At 38.3% G+C, this 18,852-nt stretch overlaps 1 protein-coding gene across 2 annotated transcripts in view; it reads right to left on the reverse strand.

Moving 5' to 3' along the window:
- LOC103696124 (ATP-dependent RNA helicase DEAH12, chloroplastic-like) overlaps positions 1-18,852 on the reverse strand; it is a 36,595-nt gene that overhangs the window by 3,741 nt on the left and 14,002 nt on the right. For both annotated transcript variants that reach the window (XM_039116992.3, XM_088701365.1), the window contains one exon: positions 4,141-7,282. In XM_039116992.3, the coding sequence (XP_038972920.1) occupies positions 4,141-7,282 (3,142 nt within the window). The remainder of the gene's footprint in view (positions 1-4,140; positions 7,283-18,852) is intronic.

The raw sequence follows: 18,852 nt of genomic DNA on the forward strand, positions 1-18,852 counted from the left end.
CCGATATGGAGAAAATGACAGACCTATAGTACGTATTGTCTGCCGCATTCGCTGGAATGTGGTTGAAATGGAACCAGAATTCAATAGTTCGCCATATATCCTTCTTATCTTTCTTTAGCATTATCAATCCTCTGCTACTTCGAATCTTTGCTGGAAACAAGAATGTTGATCTAAATCATGGATGGTGGCTCCTGATGGAATCTTCCTGAAGGACTTCTTTCCAGCATAGATGCAATACAACCACCGCCTCTACTGTCGGCCTCCCTAATTGAGGAAGTTCTTTTGAACTCTAGATCCACCCTATTGCTCGTAAAGCTGGAGCCCGACTCATAGTGTGAGGGCCCAAATTGAGTCCTATACCTAGCCACCTTATCCTGCTGCCACTGATCATCCAGGCTCGCTTGGATCTATGCCTTATTGTCATTTAGAGTAGATACTTTTTCTGACTCTCTAGAGTGATAAGGTGGCTCTATCGCTCGGTGGTCCATCTCCACCTTTTTGGCAACCCTCTTCTTCGCTACTCTATAATTAGCAAAATGCTTCTTCATCAGCTACTGGACCTCCTATGGTCATTTCTAAGAGACAATGTACACCATGTTGCATCCAATCACATGAAAGATTTGAAAATAATCAAAATTTCATCTTACTTTTCCATGACAATTCCAAGTCATAAAGGAGCAATCAGAAATAAAAGAAACCAGGCACAAAAATTCATCAACATAACGGAAAGTAGAAACATTACGAATAAACCTTAATCTGCACCAAACTAATAGTCCAAGTCCCACCAATATAGAGGAAGTAAGTTCTAATCAACTATATTATTGAAGCATGAGAACATTTAGAAATGACTCTCAACCTGAAGTACCCTTCAAATATGGAAAGCAACACTGGGCTAGAAAGAACCTGCCATGAAATATAGAAGGTCTTTGGTAAGTAGTAAGACTTGCCTACTGGTTATGCAGCTTAAACTCATGCAACAGAGGTGCAACTTTTTAAGGTTTCTCTGAGGATTGGAAAGAGTCTAGACAACAAGGGAAGGTAAGGTGTGATGTAGGAAGCTCATTTAGCTCAAAGGCACAAATTTATAAACTGAAGAGCCAAATTGAAAAACAGCGGAACATGCTTACAAGTTAATATTAGATGACTATCAACTGTGTTTTATTAATATGATGCAGATGTATAACTTTGAGAACCTTCAAATATCAAGGTTGGGATATCAAAATTTCATTTTCTCCATCGAAGATCATTCCCTATCCTTTCCCTTTTTGTTCATTTTCTGCAAGCCACTTATCTTATGGGTAATCAAACTTATTTTTTTCAACGGTGTAAACTCATCATCACTCACACCAGTGTGATGCGCATGCCATTGGCCTCTTTTTTGATAAATGAGTAAAGAAACGGCTAATTTGCTAATCTTTGTGTGATCCATTGACCATGAAACCTTCAAACACAATTGAATGGGGATTCTAGAAGCAGCTAGGTTCCCTACGCTGCATAACTCAATTTGCTTACATGTCCTTGTCTGTTAGGATACAGGAATCAGGTTATATTCCTGTCATGATTCTCTGGGTTCCAAAAATCAGTTTAAGTGCATGCAGCAAAGAAGTTAAAGAGCATATGTTCTTGGATTGAAGATTCATGTGCCTCAGCAAAAATGCAAACTTGTAAGGCCATAACAGAGATCATCAGCTTGATCATCTCCCAAACACGTTCTACATGCTACAGAAACAAATCTTTGATACATTACCTATTGTTACTAATTAAAGGTCTCTTGCATCAGGCAAATGGTGATAAAAGTGTCCTGGTATTCCCAGCCTAGTTGGCATGTTTACAGCTCAGATGACATCTAACAAGCTGAATGATAAAACTATCTTCAGTGCTTTAAAAGTATAAATTGAATTTTAACCAAGGAGTATCTCCACCAAATATATTTATGCAACATACTTCTTAAGTATATATTACAACGTTTCATCACAACTCAGTTGTCTTCTCTTCCACTTTTCCTGCATAAACTCTTCTCTCATGCTGTTGTAGACACCTTTCGAGGGCAAGCTTACTTCTTTTAAGACATATTCTTTTCTACATGCATTTTGCATATACCCCTTCCCACTCCAATATTCTTTTTGTTTTGCTTTGTTTTCTGATATAACAAAAGTTCATAGAGCGAATGTTAAAAAGGTTGACAATAGCACCATGATTTTAGGCTATGCAACTAGTTTTATATTTTTTTAGAATTTTGAGCTTAGTTTCAACAAAATGACCAGCTCATGTTAGCAAGCATATTAACAGAGACAGTGACCTCAAGCCCAGCACCCCCCTCCCCACCCCACAAAAGGAAAAAAAAAAGAAGAAAGAAGGAAGAAGAGGAGAAATCAAAGTTTTCCAACCTCTCCACTCTTGATCCCTGTGAGCTTTCTGTAACATGTCTCATCCAATTTCATCTCGCATTGCACAACTAAAAGCAAGCTAGGATAGTCCCTTAGAACCCATCTCCATTTTCCCCTTCATTGTTTCTTCAACTATAAATATCTGACTTCATTCTTATACTAAAGATATCCAAACCCATTTATTCATCTGACATTATACAAGCAAATCATCTAGGGATTTGAATAATTCGTTATGAAAACTTGCATGATTTCTGCACTCCTGTCAAGAGGCCTCAAGGGATTTCTTACGATTAGAGAAAACAGACAAAAAAGAAACAAAGAGGAAACTAAGCACAGAAAGAAAATAAAAAGATAAGAATAGATGTAATCATCTCCTTCAACTTTTCATTTAAATGTTATGCTCTCAAGCTCAATCAACACTAACAATTAGACCTAGTAAACTTGATCATGCCAGCCTGCCAAGTTACGAGAAAAACTTCCTAAAGAAACCATCCCCTACATATTTAAGAAGCTATTGACAAGTAGCGTTTATATGTTCTATGAATATTACAACCTGGCTCTAAACTTGAGTGTAGACAATCAAATTAGCAAGTGCAAGTACAGGTCCTCAACATAGAAACGACTTTAGACCTCTTTTTTTTTTTTTTTTTTTTTTTGCTAATAAAAAGGGGAAGAGGGGAGGAAGAGACAAGCTCACCCCCGCGTAGCAGCCCCCACTGGGCCCCCACCCCGCCAGGAGAATGTTCGATGCGGGTAGAAATGACCGTGTGTTGGGCACCCCGGCCGGTTTTACTCATACCCTCCCCACCTGTGGGCCAGTTCAGTTATCCGACCCGACCCTCCGTGTGAGTACGTCACACCTGGCACCACCCAGGCTACCAGCCGACCAGTAGCGCTTCCAGACCCCGTGTCCAGGCGTGGGGCATCCGGTCCCTAAATTTAATCGACGCCCGTGCGTTTCGAACCTGGAAGCACTTGGTTGGAAGCAAACGCTCCGTTCCAACTGGGCTACCACCTTGGTGGCTACTTTAGACCTCTTCCAGCATATATATGTGCTATTAGGAGCAAGACTCGCCGTATTGTACCGAACCAGGTGGTACATACCATACCGTACTAGTTTAGTTTCGGCATATACCGTACCACATCGATTCAGTATCGATACACAATACGGAAGGTGTATTGACACTCAGTATGTCGAATTGGCCCGTACTGTACCACATTAACACAGTGATAGTGTGGCACGAGTATGGGGCCCGATACCGAGATAACATATCTCAATTAGAAGGTTCCTATTTTAATAATTAACTAATTAATCCGATACTCATCACCACCTGGGGCCCAAGAAAGACATTTAAATATTACTTTTGTGAACCCAACTCATGTCATGCTAATAAGAGATGTGTAACATATAAATAATCCCATTGGACTTCTCCCATAAATTGGTCCATTTCTCTTCAAACATGAACACATTATTTAATTGATCTATTTTGCAATTTCTCCAGTAGTGCTCTAAATCCCACATTCGTGCTCCAGTTCTTATAATTGAGTAATTCATCTACTGAGTAATGCAGATAAATATGTATATCAACAGATCAAAAATAGAGACATTTGAAATCAACTAGATCAACAGGCATGATTTTCAGCAAAGATAAGTACAAGGTGAACTAAATTAATAAACCAAGAATAATTTATGCAGCACAAATAAAAGTGAATGAAGATAAATAAATTTGATAAATGGTTAAAACCCATATACCTTTCTGATTCTTAAACCTTTGAAGTAGTTGATCCATTTGCTTCTTAAGAACAAAATAAACACGAGGAGGGCAAGATACAGAGCTGTAAAACATATGCTGGCACTGTATCTTTTGCCATGGTAGACAGCAAGGAAGCACTCTCCCTTGGATGTAATTCAAAGCATTTGCTGCTTCCAAATGTAGATTGCCATCAAATGTAATTAAAGCTTTCACCATCCAATCTCTTGGTTCGTAGTCAAAGACTTCGACCCAGAAACTGTTACTTGAATTCTTGCTTGGCACGAAAGGAGCAATTTCTCTAACAAGAAATTCTGCATAAGTAGACGGTGGGAGGTTATTCATGGCTTCTCCTCTCAACAAACGAACACCAAGGATTCTCCTCTCTGTTGCTCCTATAAATGCATCATATATTTCTGGTTCTGTAATGTCTTTTTGAATTCCTGTCACAAAAACACAATCCTTGGATTTTACACTGACTTCACAATTAACATACCTTTCACCAATGAGCAATGCAGAGCAGTCTTTAACTATAAATTCAGCATCCTCTTTTGCACATGCAATCAGCGCTGCTCCCTTGCTAGGTCTACGTGGCCAACAAATTTTGGCTCTTACTAAAGGAAATGGTAACACAGTATGATCTCCTGCCCTCAAAGGAAGAACTTTCAATAAGGAACCATGAAATTCTACATCATTTAGTCTGGCTACAGCATCTTCTGCAGCCTCAGGACTCAGAAAGGTTACCTTGCCCCATTTGTTTAAGTCCGATCCCCCTTGTCCACTCCCTGCATGCTTATGAAAATTAGCTATTCCATAGCCATGTTTATCAACCATCATGAGAAGTTCCTTGTCATCTAGAGTATGTGCACTTGGATGGGATATCTGTACAGTTAGGTATCTCTTTTGAAGTTCTAGATGCTTAATTTCAGCACCTGAACCAAACAGTGCAAAAGGAGAAACACCAAGATTTCCATGATACAAGCATTTCTCAATGCATTCATCCCTTAACCAGCGTCTTTCCAACTCCAAGGCATCATTAACAATAGAACAAACTTTTCCCATATTGTTTTCTGGGGCAAATAACTGAATCTCTCTTTTGTTGAAGTCAACATCAATACAGATATTTTTGTCCTTGCAAACTTCTTGAACACATGAAACTAGGCACCGTAAGTTATTATTGGATTTGCCACATAGCCTTCTAAGAAGATTAACACCAACTCCAGTAACCACATTCATATGCATTTTCTGGCTCTCCAACTGCAAGACGTCAAATAATGGAGGCTCAATCTTGTACAAGCAATCATAGTCAACAGCAGTCACACAAAACAAATATTGATCGGATATCGACAAAATTTCACCAAAAACTACCCAGCTTGGCTTGTGGCCATATACTATTAATGAACATGAAGGATGCAGGGGCAGATTTTGACCTGTTAAAGCCACTTTGTAACCTAGTTGATCACATCCAGAATACATTGCTGTATTTTCAGCAAGGGATGCAAGTATAACCTTCTTCAATGACTTGTCATGCTTGCTAGGTTTATGTGGGTTCCATAACCAGTACTTTGGAATGACAATTTTGAGTTCATGTCTAAGGCAGTTTTCCAGTTCCTGCATAGTATCCTGACATCTTCTCATTGACTTAGCATTGATGCTGTTCTGCCAACACCATTTGCTTTTACTTTCATTTTCATCTTCCCATTCCTTGTAAACAGAAAGCAGAGTGAAAAGGTCCCCATCATGATGGCAGAATGGCACCTTCAGGCAGTCTGCTTTATGTTTCTGCTCATGACTACCAACTCTGCAAAATATGCTGCTAGCATTTGTCATTACAGCAGCAAGAACCAAGCCTTCTTTGATCAAGCCACAACTAATGCAATCAAGAATAATTTTTCCAAGCCGTGGTTCAATACCCAATTTGGTCAAGCAGTGTCCAGTCTCAGTTAATTCAAATGCATCCTCATAACTAATTATGGCACCTAATTGGATTAGACTCTGAGTTGCTATCTCAACTGCCTTTGGACTTGGGGCATCAATAAACTCGAAGTCCTGTACATTCTTTACACCTAATGCAAGAATCCTCAAGCAAGCAATTCCAAGATGAACTTTACGAATTTCAGGCTCCTGATGCATTTGCATTGATTGGAAATCATGCTCTGAGTAAAGCCTGTAGCACTTGCCAGGTGCTGTTCTACCTGCTCGACCAGCTCGTTGATTTGCAGAACTTTGGCTGATCCTGCAAACCTTAAGCACATTCATACCGCTGCTAGGATCAAACTTGCTCTCTTTGACCATTCCAGAATCAACAACGTACTTGATGTCTTGAATAGTAAGTGAAGTCTCTGCTACATTAGTGGAAAATACAATTTTCCTTTTTCCAGGGTAACTTTGGAAAACACGATTTTGTTCTTCACAAGAAAGTTTTCCGTGCATTGGCAAAACAATTGCAGAGGGGTCATCAAACTTTTCACAAGCCCATTCTACTTCGATCTGTGAAGTCAAGAATGCAAGAATAGCACCGTTGTCCTCTGTCTTGTGAATCACATTCACCATCTTAACCACATCAGAAAGATATGAAGAATAATTACCAGAATAATGTTTTGTAATGGAAGCATAAGAAGCATTAGCAGATATATCAGGAACATATTTGACTTCAACAGGGAAGTTTCTTCCCAGTACATAAAAGGTGCTGCAACCACAGAAGTAATCTGAAAGTTTGCTAGCATCAGCTGTAGCAGACATTATTATAAGCCTTAGATCATACCTCTCAAGTAGATTTCTCTTTATCAATGCCAACAACAGATCAGTATTCAAGCTTCTTTCATGAGCTTCATCTATGATGATATATGAAATACCAGCCAGACTGGTCCCATTCATACAGTGTTGCAGAAGACAATGGTCTGTCATAAACATCACCTTAGAATTGAACACCTGGGATGATGAGTAGGCGGGATAAGAAACCACATAATTCTCAGCATAGCATCCATAACTTTCCTCTGCAACCCTTTGTGCTAAAGATATGGCAGCAATTTTACGTGGTTGAGTACACACAATTGATCCATCAGTGACTAGCCCTGAATCAGCAAGATATTGGACCAATTGTGTACTCTTTCCAGAACCAGTCTCCCCAATCAAGATCATTACCTGTGATTATAAAAGCGGACAAAATCTTAAAATTGACTTTTGGATGATGAGTACTCAGAAACTCTCTATCATAGTACAAGATCACCCAATGAAGATCATTACCTATGATTATAAAAGGGGACACAATCTTAAAATTGATTTTTGGATAATGAGCATAGTATGCTGAACCAGCTTGTACCAGCCGGTTCAGCACCTACCGTACCGGTCTGAGCCCTGACCAGTACGGTTCAGCCGTGGAAAATGGTACACAGCCCATACCGACAAAACCCAGCCAGAGCCGGAAAAAAGAAGAGAAGGAGAGAGCGAACGGGGGAGGGAGGGAGAAGGAGAGGCCTCCGCCGCCATCGGAGGGCCTCGGGGGGCCGACGGAGGCCGCGGGGGGCAGTGGAGGCCGCGACTACGTTCCCTGTTTCGAACTTCTGAAACAAGGAACGCGGCCGCGGAAAAAAAATTGGGGTTTTTTAAGTGAAGTCGGCGACTCGCTTGTCCAGTACCGAAATGGTACGAAGAACGATGAACTGGTCTGGTAGGCCACCGGTACGTCTCTCGGTACCGGTTCGGAGTACCTTGATAATGAGTACTCAAAAAATCTCTATCATAGTACAAGATTACTCAATTAGGATGGCGAATCGATGTCAATGCACCAAGTATTAGGCCCACTTCCTGTTTTTCTTGTGTGTGCCAGTGAATGGTTGGGGTTGATGGGGGGATTGTATCTCGATTTCTCTTTTTATTTAGCTTTTAGTAAAAATTTGCAAGTTTATAGTTTAATGATTTAATCTTCAATGTTAGAAGGTCAAAAATGGTATTTTAGTTTAGTCCTATTTTCAAGAAGTGGAAAATAAACTTATTGATGCCAAATTTCAAGTGACAGGACCATCTACTGGCTGGAAAAGAGGACTGTAAGGCTAAATATATAGGCAACACAACTTACCATAAACACAAGGAGCAAAACCAGAGGGAGGATGATTTGTAATACGGCTTCTATCCCTATTTTCACGATAACGGCCATAACAGCTAGTCAACTGCTCCTTTTCTCACTGTCTTTCCCTTGGTGTCCTAAGTTGTATTAATGTATCTACTTGTCCTTTATTGTGTGCATGCTTTCATGCACGCACACATGCACACATATATATGATATGTATGTGTGTATAAAGCCCTTTCCTCTAGGACTTAAGGGAGATTACCCTCAGCACTGATTTAAATAGTTTGGAGGAGGGGACAGATTTGATTAGAAACATGGCAACTCTTTGCACTTTCTCTCTAGATTTACGTCTAGTTCAATTGGACCAAGAATTTGTCACACATACTACGAAATCAATCCTTCTACCATAACATTTATTTTCTATTGTTCTGCTAGAGGGAACAATTCCACAATCTGGTATTAATTCTTAGCTCAAGTTGTAATATATTTTAATTGAACTGGATACTATTGTAGAGGAATAGCTGCCTTCCTTTATTTTTGAAGAAACTATAACTGACCACCTCACCGCCCTCCCTGCTTTTTGCTAAACCATTCATATCAGTCCTAAAAATCATCTCCTAGGAGTCAAAGAAGTAAGCAAATCTAATTATTTCTTTTTCCCCCTGAAAACACAAACAACAACAAGAACTTGTAATAAGACAAACATCAAAATGGAAAATGTCCAGTTTTAAAGACTAGTCCCTCAAAAATTAGACAAAGAAGTGGTAGAACTATTCTAACCACTAAAGCCATGTTTGGGGGAGCTTTTTGAGGGCCAAAAAATACATTCTGGCCCTCCAAAAACACTTTTAGATAAAATAGGAGTGTTTGGTAAAATTTTTGGAAAGTTGTTTTAGCTTTTTCAGAAAGCTAAAATAGCTTTTTGGGAGAAATTCCATTTTAGAGCTTCTCCAAAAAAGCACTTTTAGGAATTGTCAGAAAGTTATTTTGAGTTATAATATTTTTTCTTTCTGGACCAAAATACCCATAATAAAATAGAATAATTACACAAAACATATTATATGATATAATTATAATATTTTATACCTTTATTATTGATTATACTATAAATATAATATTATATTATATTATATCATAATACATTAATATGCTAATGTTAAATAATTTAATATTATGTTATATTATCCCACAACCATCGAGAGAATGAAAATTAATTTACGCTAATAATTATAATATTTTATACCTTTATTATTGTATTATACTATAAATATAATATTATATTAAATTTTATCATAATACATTGATATGTTATGTTAAATAATTTCATATTATATTAAATTATTATGCCATAGTATACAATATTATATTACTATATTATAATAATATTATATTACATTATATTAATATTATACTATAATATATATTTATGTATTAATACATTATATTTTATTATGCTCTATTGTATAATACTATGTAATGTCCTTCATGGTCATTTTGTTATACCAAAAGTACTTTCTCAATTTGTTTACCAAACACATATTAAAGTTCTACAGCACTTTAGAAATGTAGTTACCAAACAGTAAACAGCTTTTTATAAAAGCTCTACTTCTAAAAGCTCTACCGCCAACAGCTTTCCCAAATAAGGCCTAAGTTATATGGTTTGGCCCCTTTCACTCCTTCCTACGGTGTGGGAATTGTGTACTAGCTATCCACAATTCTCCGTTTCAATTAGTGAATGGGCCATCTACCTCAAAAATTTGGTACAAGATACATTTCGCAGAAGTTACTAAAGACCTTGACAACCCCCAAAAGATAAGAGGAGAAAACAACATAAAACTTGGCACATTGACACCACATTTGCACTCCTTTCACCCCATGGTATGATCCTACTAGCAGTATATGACTATCTTTATCAACTTGCTTTGAGATGAAATCAGAACTGAACTTTCATGCACAAGTAACATAAACTATTAAACAGCTATACCAGTGCACTGCTTACCAAAATCACACTCTAGCAAGACTAATAATCTTCAAAAAAAATCACCAATGACTAGCATATTGACATGTGCATTGCATGTTTAAAAAAAAAGAATCACAAATAACACCGGCACACCGCATTTAAAAGTTGAAATTTTGATTCGGTGCCAATAAAACTAGATTTCAAAATTCAAACCATAGTTGAGAAGTCAAGTTTTTATTATAGAGAAATTGAACTTTTAACTGAATTCAAATGAGGACTCCATCCTTATTTACATCTAATGTCTTAAGTAAATGAAAATTATAAAAATCAAAAAAAAAAAACATATCTGCCTGTTTGTCTAGTTTGCCTATCTTTTGTAGTAGTCTGACTGCAAAAAACATGGACTTAGAATATCCAATCAAGCAACCTACTCAACTAAGGTAACCGACCTAACCAGCTGGCCGACCTAAGGAGAACAGTGGGCCCCACCTACTTGAACCATACTTCCTTGCTTATAAATAGGCTAAGGAAGGCTACCTAGGGAGCAAGAAAAGAGTTTATAAACCTTTATAGAGGAGGAGGAGGAGGAGGAGAAGGGAATTTGGGCAAGGATTTGCTGATTTCTTTAGCTTAGAGGTAGGTCACTTCTCCATTAGAATTTAACTTTCTAAGATCTTTCTTTTATTCTTAAGTTTCTTATAGCTTAAGTCCTCCAAAAATACAAGGTTTCCATCATAAGTGATCCTTTCATGTGTCTTGAAAAGTTCTTTCATCTTCCTAAAAGTTTATTTTCAATATCAAGTTACAGATCATTTTGAAGTTCTAAACCTTATGGCCATTTTAAAGTTAATATTTGAAAGCTAGGCTTTGTATTTGGTATCAAGTTTTAAGGTTATTTTTTTTTTTTTTGACCCTTATAGATACTTGTCAAATCCTTGCCAGTTGTTATATAAGAAACCTGGACTTAGCCAGTTTTGAACATTATTTCTGATTTCTAGTTGAAGATATTGAAACTATTTGAGTTTTTGAATTGTCGCGCATCGAACTTATATATATTCTGACTCAAGGTTCATCGTCTCGGTACCAGACCCTGTACCAGTGCCACACTAGCACCAATTATCAGTACGCCTTCCATGCCGCATACCAGTACCAAACCGGTACAGTAGGATACGTCTTGTGCCACCCAGTTCAGGCCAGTATGGTGAACCATGCTTTGACTTTCGATCATGTATTTACTGGTATCTTCTATAAGTTAGTTCAAAAAGGAGTGTCTTTTCTCTATAGAGCTTTTAGTGATTGTTCATTGTGGAACATTTGAATTTTTGTTAAGTAAGAAAACAATGATATTTTCAGAATTTTCTTCCACTAGTAACCTAAGTTTGCCCCCACCTAAAAGAATGCAATTTCTATTAGAGTGGATCTTTCCATCTGAGAAGGAGAAAATTTTATTTAAATGATTAAGCATTAGAGAACAAGGGTGATCTTCCAAAACCCTTAACAACACAACATAAAGAATAGGATCATTATAAAATCAAAAATGACAAATCATCACACTGTTAAATATGGGGCTCTACTACATACTGCCAGGTACCTTTTGGAACTTGAGAGTCTATGGTGCACCCTGATGAGGGCCAAATATAGGGCTCTTTCCGCTGTGCCCGAATTCCATATCAGGTGTCATAGCTCCTTCATTTAGAGGGAGATATATGCCCGCGCCCCTACGCTACTCCCTTCGATCAGATGGGCTATTGGTGATGGGCAGATCATGGATGTGATGGATGACAAATGGTTGATAGAGCAACCACTCGGCCTGTAGCCTACCATGATCGACCCGGCAAGTTTGGTCGGGTGCAAAGTCTGTGATCTGTTCATCCCAGAGGAGAGAAGATGGAATGAGGACTTCATCCGGTGCGCCTTTGGAGAGCAGTTGGCCGAGAGAGTCCTGGCGTTACCGATCCCCACTAGGAAGACCACGGATAGGATGGTCTAGAGAACGACCAGTAGAATTTCAATGAGGAACATCTGTTTGAGAAGTATTTATGGCCTTATGTAGATTACTAACGAGGATCTATGTGGACCCCAAACCAGCTAGTATTTAAGTTGCCTCACTCCAATTATTTATGTGGAACCTTTGGCGAGGTGGTATATGCAGAACCTTGGCCAAATGGACTTTGAGGATAATGAGTGGTCCCATTTGCACTAGCAACAAGGATAATAAGTGGTGTCATTTTATTAGAATTATTGATGAGCACAATAAGGATATGAGTAGCATCTAGAGCATAAGTGAACCTTTTGAGAGAATATGAAATTATGTGAAAAAACAAAGTTTAATTTTAAAATGTTTTGATCATTTGATAGTATATCCTTATTAGAAGCTTTTGGTTTTCAGTGTTTTCATAATAAAAGTGTTTGCAACGAACCTTTGCTTTAGGTTTTGGACAATTAATTAATTTATGACATTTTGTGAACCATTTGAGCCTTATGTGCTGCAAATGGGCTAGCTGAAAACCTTGTTTTGGAGACTTCATTCTCAAATGGGCACTTAAAATTTTCTAGTGGAAATTTTACTGCATGTTTTGTTTAAAAAGCAATTTGTTTTCACTGGACACTTAAAATTTGTCTATGGTTGCTCCTCACTTAGCTTTGTAGCTCACCTGGTTTTTATATAATCCTTTTAGAGTTAGTGGTAAAACATAGAAAGAAACCTTCCAAAGAAAGAGGACTCAATGTTTTTCTTTGGATTCTAATAATCAATGAAGCAAAGTTTCAAATATTAATACCAGATCTCATACCAATTTTTTTGTTGGAACTATGGTAATGGGTACCGACACACTAGGTACTAGTGTTGCAAACTTGTCGGAATGGTGCAGTACTATTCATACCATCCGGTTCTTCTTGAAACCATGCATTGAAGCAACAACAAAAAACATGGTTCTTTTTTTATTTTCTCCGTATCATTGAAAGTATAATATTGTAAATGTTGGAATTTCCAAGTTTGTAAGTAAACTTTCTTATAAGGGAAGTGACGTAGTGCTGGAAGTAAAAACAAAACAGAGAATAGACAACAAATAGAGGCTATAATTCAGCAAGATCGAAATAGGAACAAGTACAATGGATTTTACTTTTCAAGGTTTGTAAATCACTAACTTTTGAAACAAGAATAAGATGGCTACTTAATTTGAGTCTAAAAGTATTTTTGGATGAAAAAGGGTGTTTGGTAAAACTTTCGAAAAGCTGTTTCAGCTTTCTCAGAAAGTTGAAAACAACTTTTTGGGAGAAGCTCCATTTTGGAGCTTTCCGAAAATGTTGTTTTCAGCTTTGTCGAAAGCTATTTTTTTGACCAAAATACCCCCATTTAAATCTCTTTTTTCTCCCAAAACTCTCATCCATCCGCCTCTTCCTCTCTCACCCATCCCCCTCCCTCTCCCTCTCTATCTTCTTCCTCTCAACGCCGCCGCCTCTCTTCTTTTTTTGTTTTGGGAGTCACCACGCCGGCCACCACCCGTGGCCGGCGACCCCTCCGTAGGCCGTCGCGACGCCACCCGTGGCGCGCGGCCGACCTGTGGAGCGGCCGGGCTCGGTCGTGGGGTGGCCGCTCCACCATCCGCGGGACAACGGCGTCCCAGCCGCAGGACTGGGGAGGCGAGCCGCAGCGAAGCCCCCATGGCGGCCGGTCGTGGGCCTTCGCAGCGCCGCGGCCACAGCCAGGCCCCCTCCCATGGCCGCCGTAGCCTAGCCCCCTTCCGGCGCCGCCGGCCTCGTAGGAGGATAAGAAAGGAGAAGAAGGGAAGAGAGGAAGGAAAGAGAAGAAGAGAAGAAAAAGAAAAGAAAAAAAAGAAAACGAAAGAAAAAAAGAAAAAAAAAAGAAAAGGAAAGAAAAAAAGAAAAAAAAAAGAAAAGGAAAGAAAAAAAGAGAATAAAAAGAAAAGGAAAGAAGATAAATAAATAAATACATAAATAAATATGTATATAAATAAATAAATGAATAAATAAATAAGATAATAAATAAATATATTTTAATGAAATAAAATAATAAATAAATAACTAAATAAAATAAATAAATAAATAAGGGAAGAGAGGAAGGAAGGAGAAGAAGAGAAGAAAAAAGAAAAGAAAAAAAAGAAAAGGAAAGAAAAAAAGAGAAGAAAAAAAAGAAAAAGAAAGAAAAAGAAAAGAAAAGAAAAGGAAAAAATAAATGCATAAATAAATATACATACGACTGAACGAATAAATAAATAAATAAGATAATAAATAAATATATTTCACTAAAATAAAATAATAAATAAATAACTAAATAAAATAAATAAAAAGAAAAATAATGAGTGAGTGGCAAATAATCTGATCTAAATAAATAAATAAATAAAAATAAATATAGTAATTATTTAACCAATTTTATCATCTAGCTAAGAAAGAAAGTTCGGGCGGTAAGCAAAAAGGTGGCTCCCTTGCCTTGGAAAGGGTTGTTCCTATCTCTCTCCTTCCTTTCATCGCTTCTGGATGGTAGGTAGCTAATTGGTCAGAGAACGGGACTGAATCCCGAAATTCCGCTTTTCCTGTTAAGGCATATGTGGATCGTTTGACTTTTTTTTTGAATATAAAACCAAATTTGTTTGAAAGATAAATAGTCATCAGAAGGGTAAAAAATTAATTTACACTAATAATTATAATATTTTATACATTTATTATTGTATTATACTACAAATATAATATTACATTACATTATATCATAATACATTGATATGTTATGTTAAATAATTTAATATTATATCAAATTATTATCCTATAGTACACAATGTTATAGTACTATATTATAATAATATTATATTATATTACATTAATATTATACTATACATATATTTATGTATTAATACATATTATATTTTATTATGCTCTGTTGTATAATACTAGTAATGTCCTTTATGGTCATTTTGTCACATAAAAGTACTTTCTCAGTTTGTTTACCAAACACATCTTAAAGTGCCACAGCACTTTAGAAATATAGTTACCAAACAGCAAACGGCTTTTAATAAAAGCTCTACTTCATACAGCTCTACTTCCAACAGGGCCTAAAACATTGTTACTAGGGTTACATCGGCTCTCTAATCCCAACCTTTGATGATAAATAACCCCGTCTAATCTTAGCTATCCAAACTCATTAAAAGTCACATGCTAATCACATGACTACTTAATATAACTAGAGACATAATTACTGATCATAGACAAAACTAATCAAAAGAACAAATCAAAAGTAGCTAATTAAGCAAATTTCTTGGATGCTCCTGCATTGATCTCCCAAATTGAAAAAAAAAAAAGAATTCGACTCTCATGAAAAAACTTTGACAGCTTCAGCATATATATCCGGATCAACCTTCTTCAACTCTTCTTCAGCAATCCAAGTACTTCCACTAGCTGGCTTACCCAACCATTTCATCAAAAATCATCTATATTGGTTGCCTCTCCTTGACATCACTTCCTTGACATCCAACACGTCTTCAACAACCTCTGGTTGCATCGTTGGCAGCTGATGAACCTAATTTGCTATTGTAGCCACTTCCCCATCAAATCCCTAAAAGAATATAAATCATAAACATTAAAGATTAGGCTGATTTATAAAAGGGGTGACAGCGCTATCAAATATGCATTTGAACCAAGGTACGCGGAATCGACCGAACCGACGTACCGGTGGGGACTGGTACCGGTTCGGTCCCGGTTGGAATAGGTACCGAACCAGTCAACCGCAGAAAAAAAAATGCGGATGCGCGTGCGTCCGCATTTTAGCCACAGAGTGGCATTAAATGCCCACGCGAGGCCGCGTGGGCTCGTGCTCGTGCGCGGTGCTGCCTGGGCTCGCTGCCTCGTGCGGTGCCGCGCGTGAGCTTGGGGAAAGGCACGCGGGCGCGGTTCCCTGCGCATTGAATCGCGCACGGGCGTGAGCGATTTCCCGCTGGCGCCCACGCGGTGTGCTGCCTGGCGCGCGAACGCCCCTTTTTTTCTTCTTTTTTCCCCTTCTCTTCTTCGTTTTCCTTTCCGAACTCTCTTCCTCTCCTTTCTTCCCCTCTCCTCCTCTCTTATCCTCTCTTTCCCCTTCTACCGCGAGCAAAGAAGGGACGGCGATCCTCATCGGCCTGAGGCCCGGTGTGACAGGTAGGCTTCTTCTCCCCTTTCTCTTCTTCTTCCTCTTTCTTTCTTCCTCTTCTTTCCTCTTCTTCCCCGGTGCCGGTACCGGTCTTGTACCGGTGCGAACCGCACCGGTTCGCACCCGTACAAGCAAGAAGCCGTTCGGTTCCGACCCCAAAGTTCGGTTCCGACCTCCTTTGGAGTCGGAACTGAATTCTATGGCTTTACCGATGCTGGCCGGTACCAATACGGTACAGGCTGAACCGGTCGGTTCCGACCGATTCAGCATACCTTGGTTTGAACTGATTTTCTTCAGCACTTTACAAAGACCGAATTTCCTTGATTTAAGTTTCTGATAAATACCTTTTGGACACCTTTCTCGCCTCAGATGCACAAGTACCAAATCACCCTCTTCGAAGTCCTTGACCTGTCAATGTTGATTAGTAGCAGACATAAGCTTCATTGCTGGCTTTTAAAGCTGCTCTTACCTCCTCATAGATCTGCCAAATATGTTCTGCAAAAGCCTCTCCATCATCACTTACTCAAGCTTCTTGTGGCAATGCCACTAAATCAAGCACAAGTGATTTAAGCCCATACGCTGCTTCAAAAGGTGTCTTCTTTATGGTCTTATTAACTAAATTATTCTAAGCAAATTCAGCTTGGGTATAACAAAGTCATAGCTCTTAAATTTTTTTCAACAAGATATCTCAACATGTTGCCCAAACTACAGTCAATTGCTTTGATTTGGCCATATGTTTGTGGATGGCATGTGCTCGAATACTTTAGCTGAGTCCCAAGTTTCCTCAAGGTTCTCCAAAAGTGCCACGAACTTGACATCCCTATCAGACATAATGGAAGTTGGAACACCATGTAGCCTCACCACTTCTCTTAAAAATAACTCAGCAACATGCGCAACATCAGCAGTTTTAGAACATGGAATAAATTGTGACATTTTTGAATATCGATCCACCACAACAAAAATGGAGTCATTTCCTTTTTCAGCCTTTGGAAGTCCCAAGACAAAATTCACGCTTAAATGAAGCCATGGGACTTCTGGTTCAAGTAAAGGAGTGTACAACCCATATTTTTGGATCTCCCCTAGCCAAATTGGCAAGCTGAACACCTTCGCACCAGTCTGTCCATGTCTTTATACATTTTCGGCCAATAATAGCGATCAACCACCATTGTCAATGTCTTATCTTTGACAAAATATCCTCCCAAGCCATTACAATGAAGTTCCTTGATTATCTGCTAATGTAAAGACCACTCTAGAATGCATAACTGTTGCCCTTGAAAAGATAACCATCATGCAACGTGCACAACAATTTTTCTGAATTTTCTAGATCATGTAATTCATCTATAATTTGGCAAAAATATGGATCAGTTTTGCATTGATGTTTCATCTCTTCAAAGCCTATAATTGGTGTTACTTATCACCATTAGAAGTAAAAATCACCTGCTCAACGCATCTGCCACTATATTCAACTCGCCAGTTTTGTATTTTAGTGAAAACATGAACTCATCAAGAAAAGAACTCCACCTTGTTTGACGTTCATTAAGTGTTTTCTTAGAATTCAAATACCACAATCCCTGATGCTTTGATTTAACCACAAATTCCAGATAAGCCGGATAATGTTGCTAATGATGAATAGCCTGCATCAAAGCATAAAACTCTAAGTCAAAGGTGGAATACTGTCGTTTAGAATTACATAACTTTTTGCCCAAAAATGCCACTGGCCATTGTTTGCCATACCGGTCAGTACAGGTTCATACCAACCATACTGTACCAGTACCGAACCGGTATACGGTACATGGAGCATATTGAGTATCAATATGCAAAACCAACCCTGTACCGGACATGCCAATACAATAACAGTAATGGTATCGGCAACAAGTTTGGTACTGAGACAGCGAACCTTGGCACCATCCTTCCATCTTGGCCGAGAACAACCCCATTTCCCATATGCAATGCATCACATTCCACAACAAACAACTTCTAAAATCTGGTAGTGCAAAAACTGGTGCTTTTGTTAGCTAAGTTTTGATCTGTTCAAAAGCTCTTTGTTCAGAATTTGACCACTCAAAACATTTCTTCTTCAAGCATTTAGTTAAAGAACTCATAATAGAGCTGAAATTCTTTGTGAACCTCTTATAAAATAAGGCTAACTTATGAAAACTTCGAATTTCTTTAATTGATTGATGAGTTGGCTACACTGTTGGCACGTACTTTACTAGGGTCTAGTTTCAATCCATCTGCTGAAACAATAAATTGCAGAAATACAACTTCATCGCACAAGTACGAGCATTTTTCTAAGTTTATAAAGAGATTCTCAGTACAGAGTACCTCCAAAACTTCATGCAGCTGAATCAAATGCTCCTCCTTGGCTTGACTATAAATTAAAATATCATCAAAATAAACAACGACAAATGATTTCGAGAAAGATTTTAGTACCTTAGTCATAACCAAGGTTCGCCGGATCGACCGTACCGGCGTACCGGTGAGCACCGGCACCCGTACGGTTCTGGTTCGATACCGGCTTGGAACCAGTACCGAACCAGAGCCGCTCA

Source organism: Phoenix dactylifera, chromosome 7, assembly GCF_051530095.1.
Source record: "Phoenix dactylifera cultivar Ajwa chromosome 7, Ajwa_hap1_PhDact_Kaust_v1.1, whole genome shotgun sequence".
NCBI classification, from domain to species: Eukaryota; Viridiplantae; Streptophyta; class Magnoliopsida; order Arecales; family Arecaceae; genus Phoenix; species Phoenix dactylifera.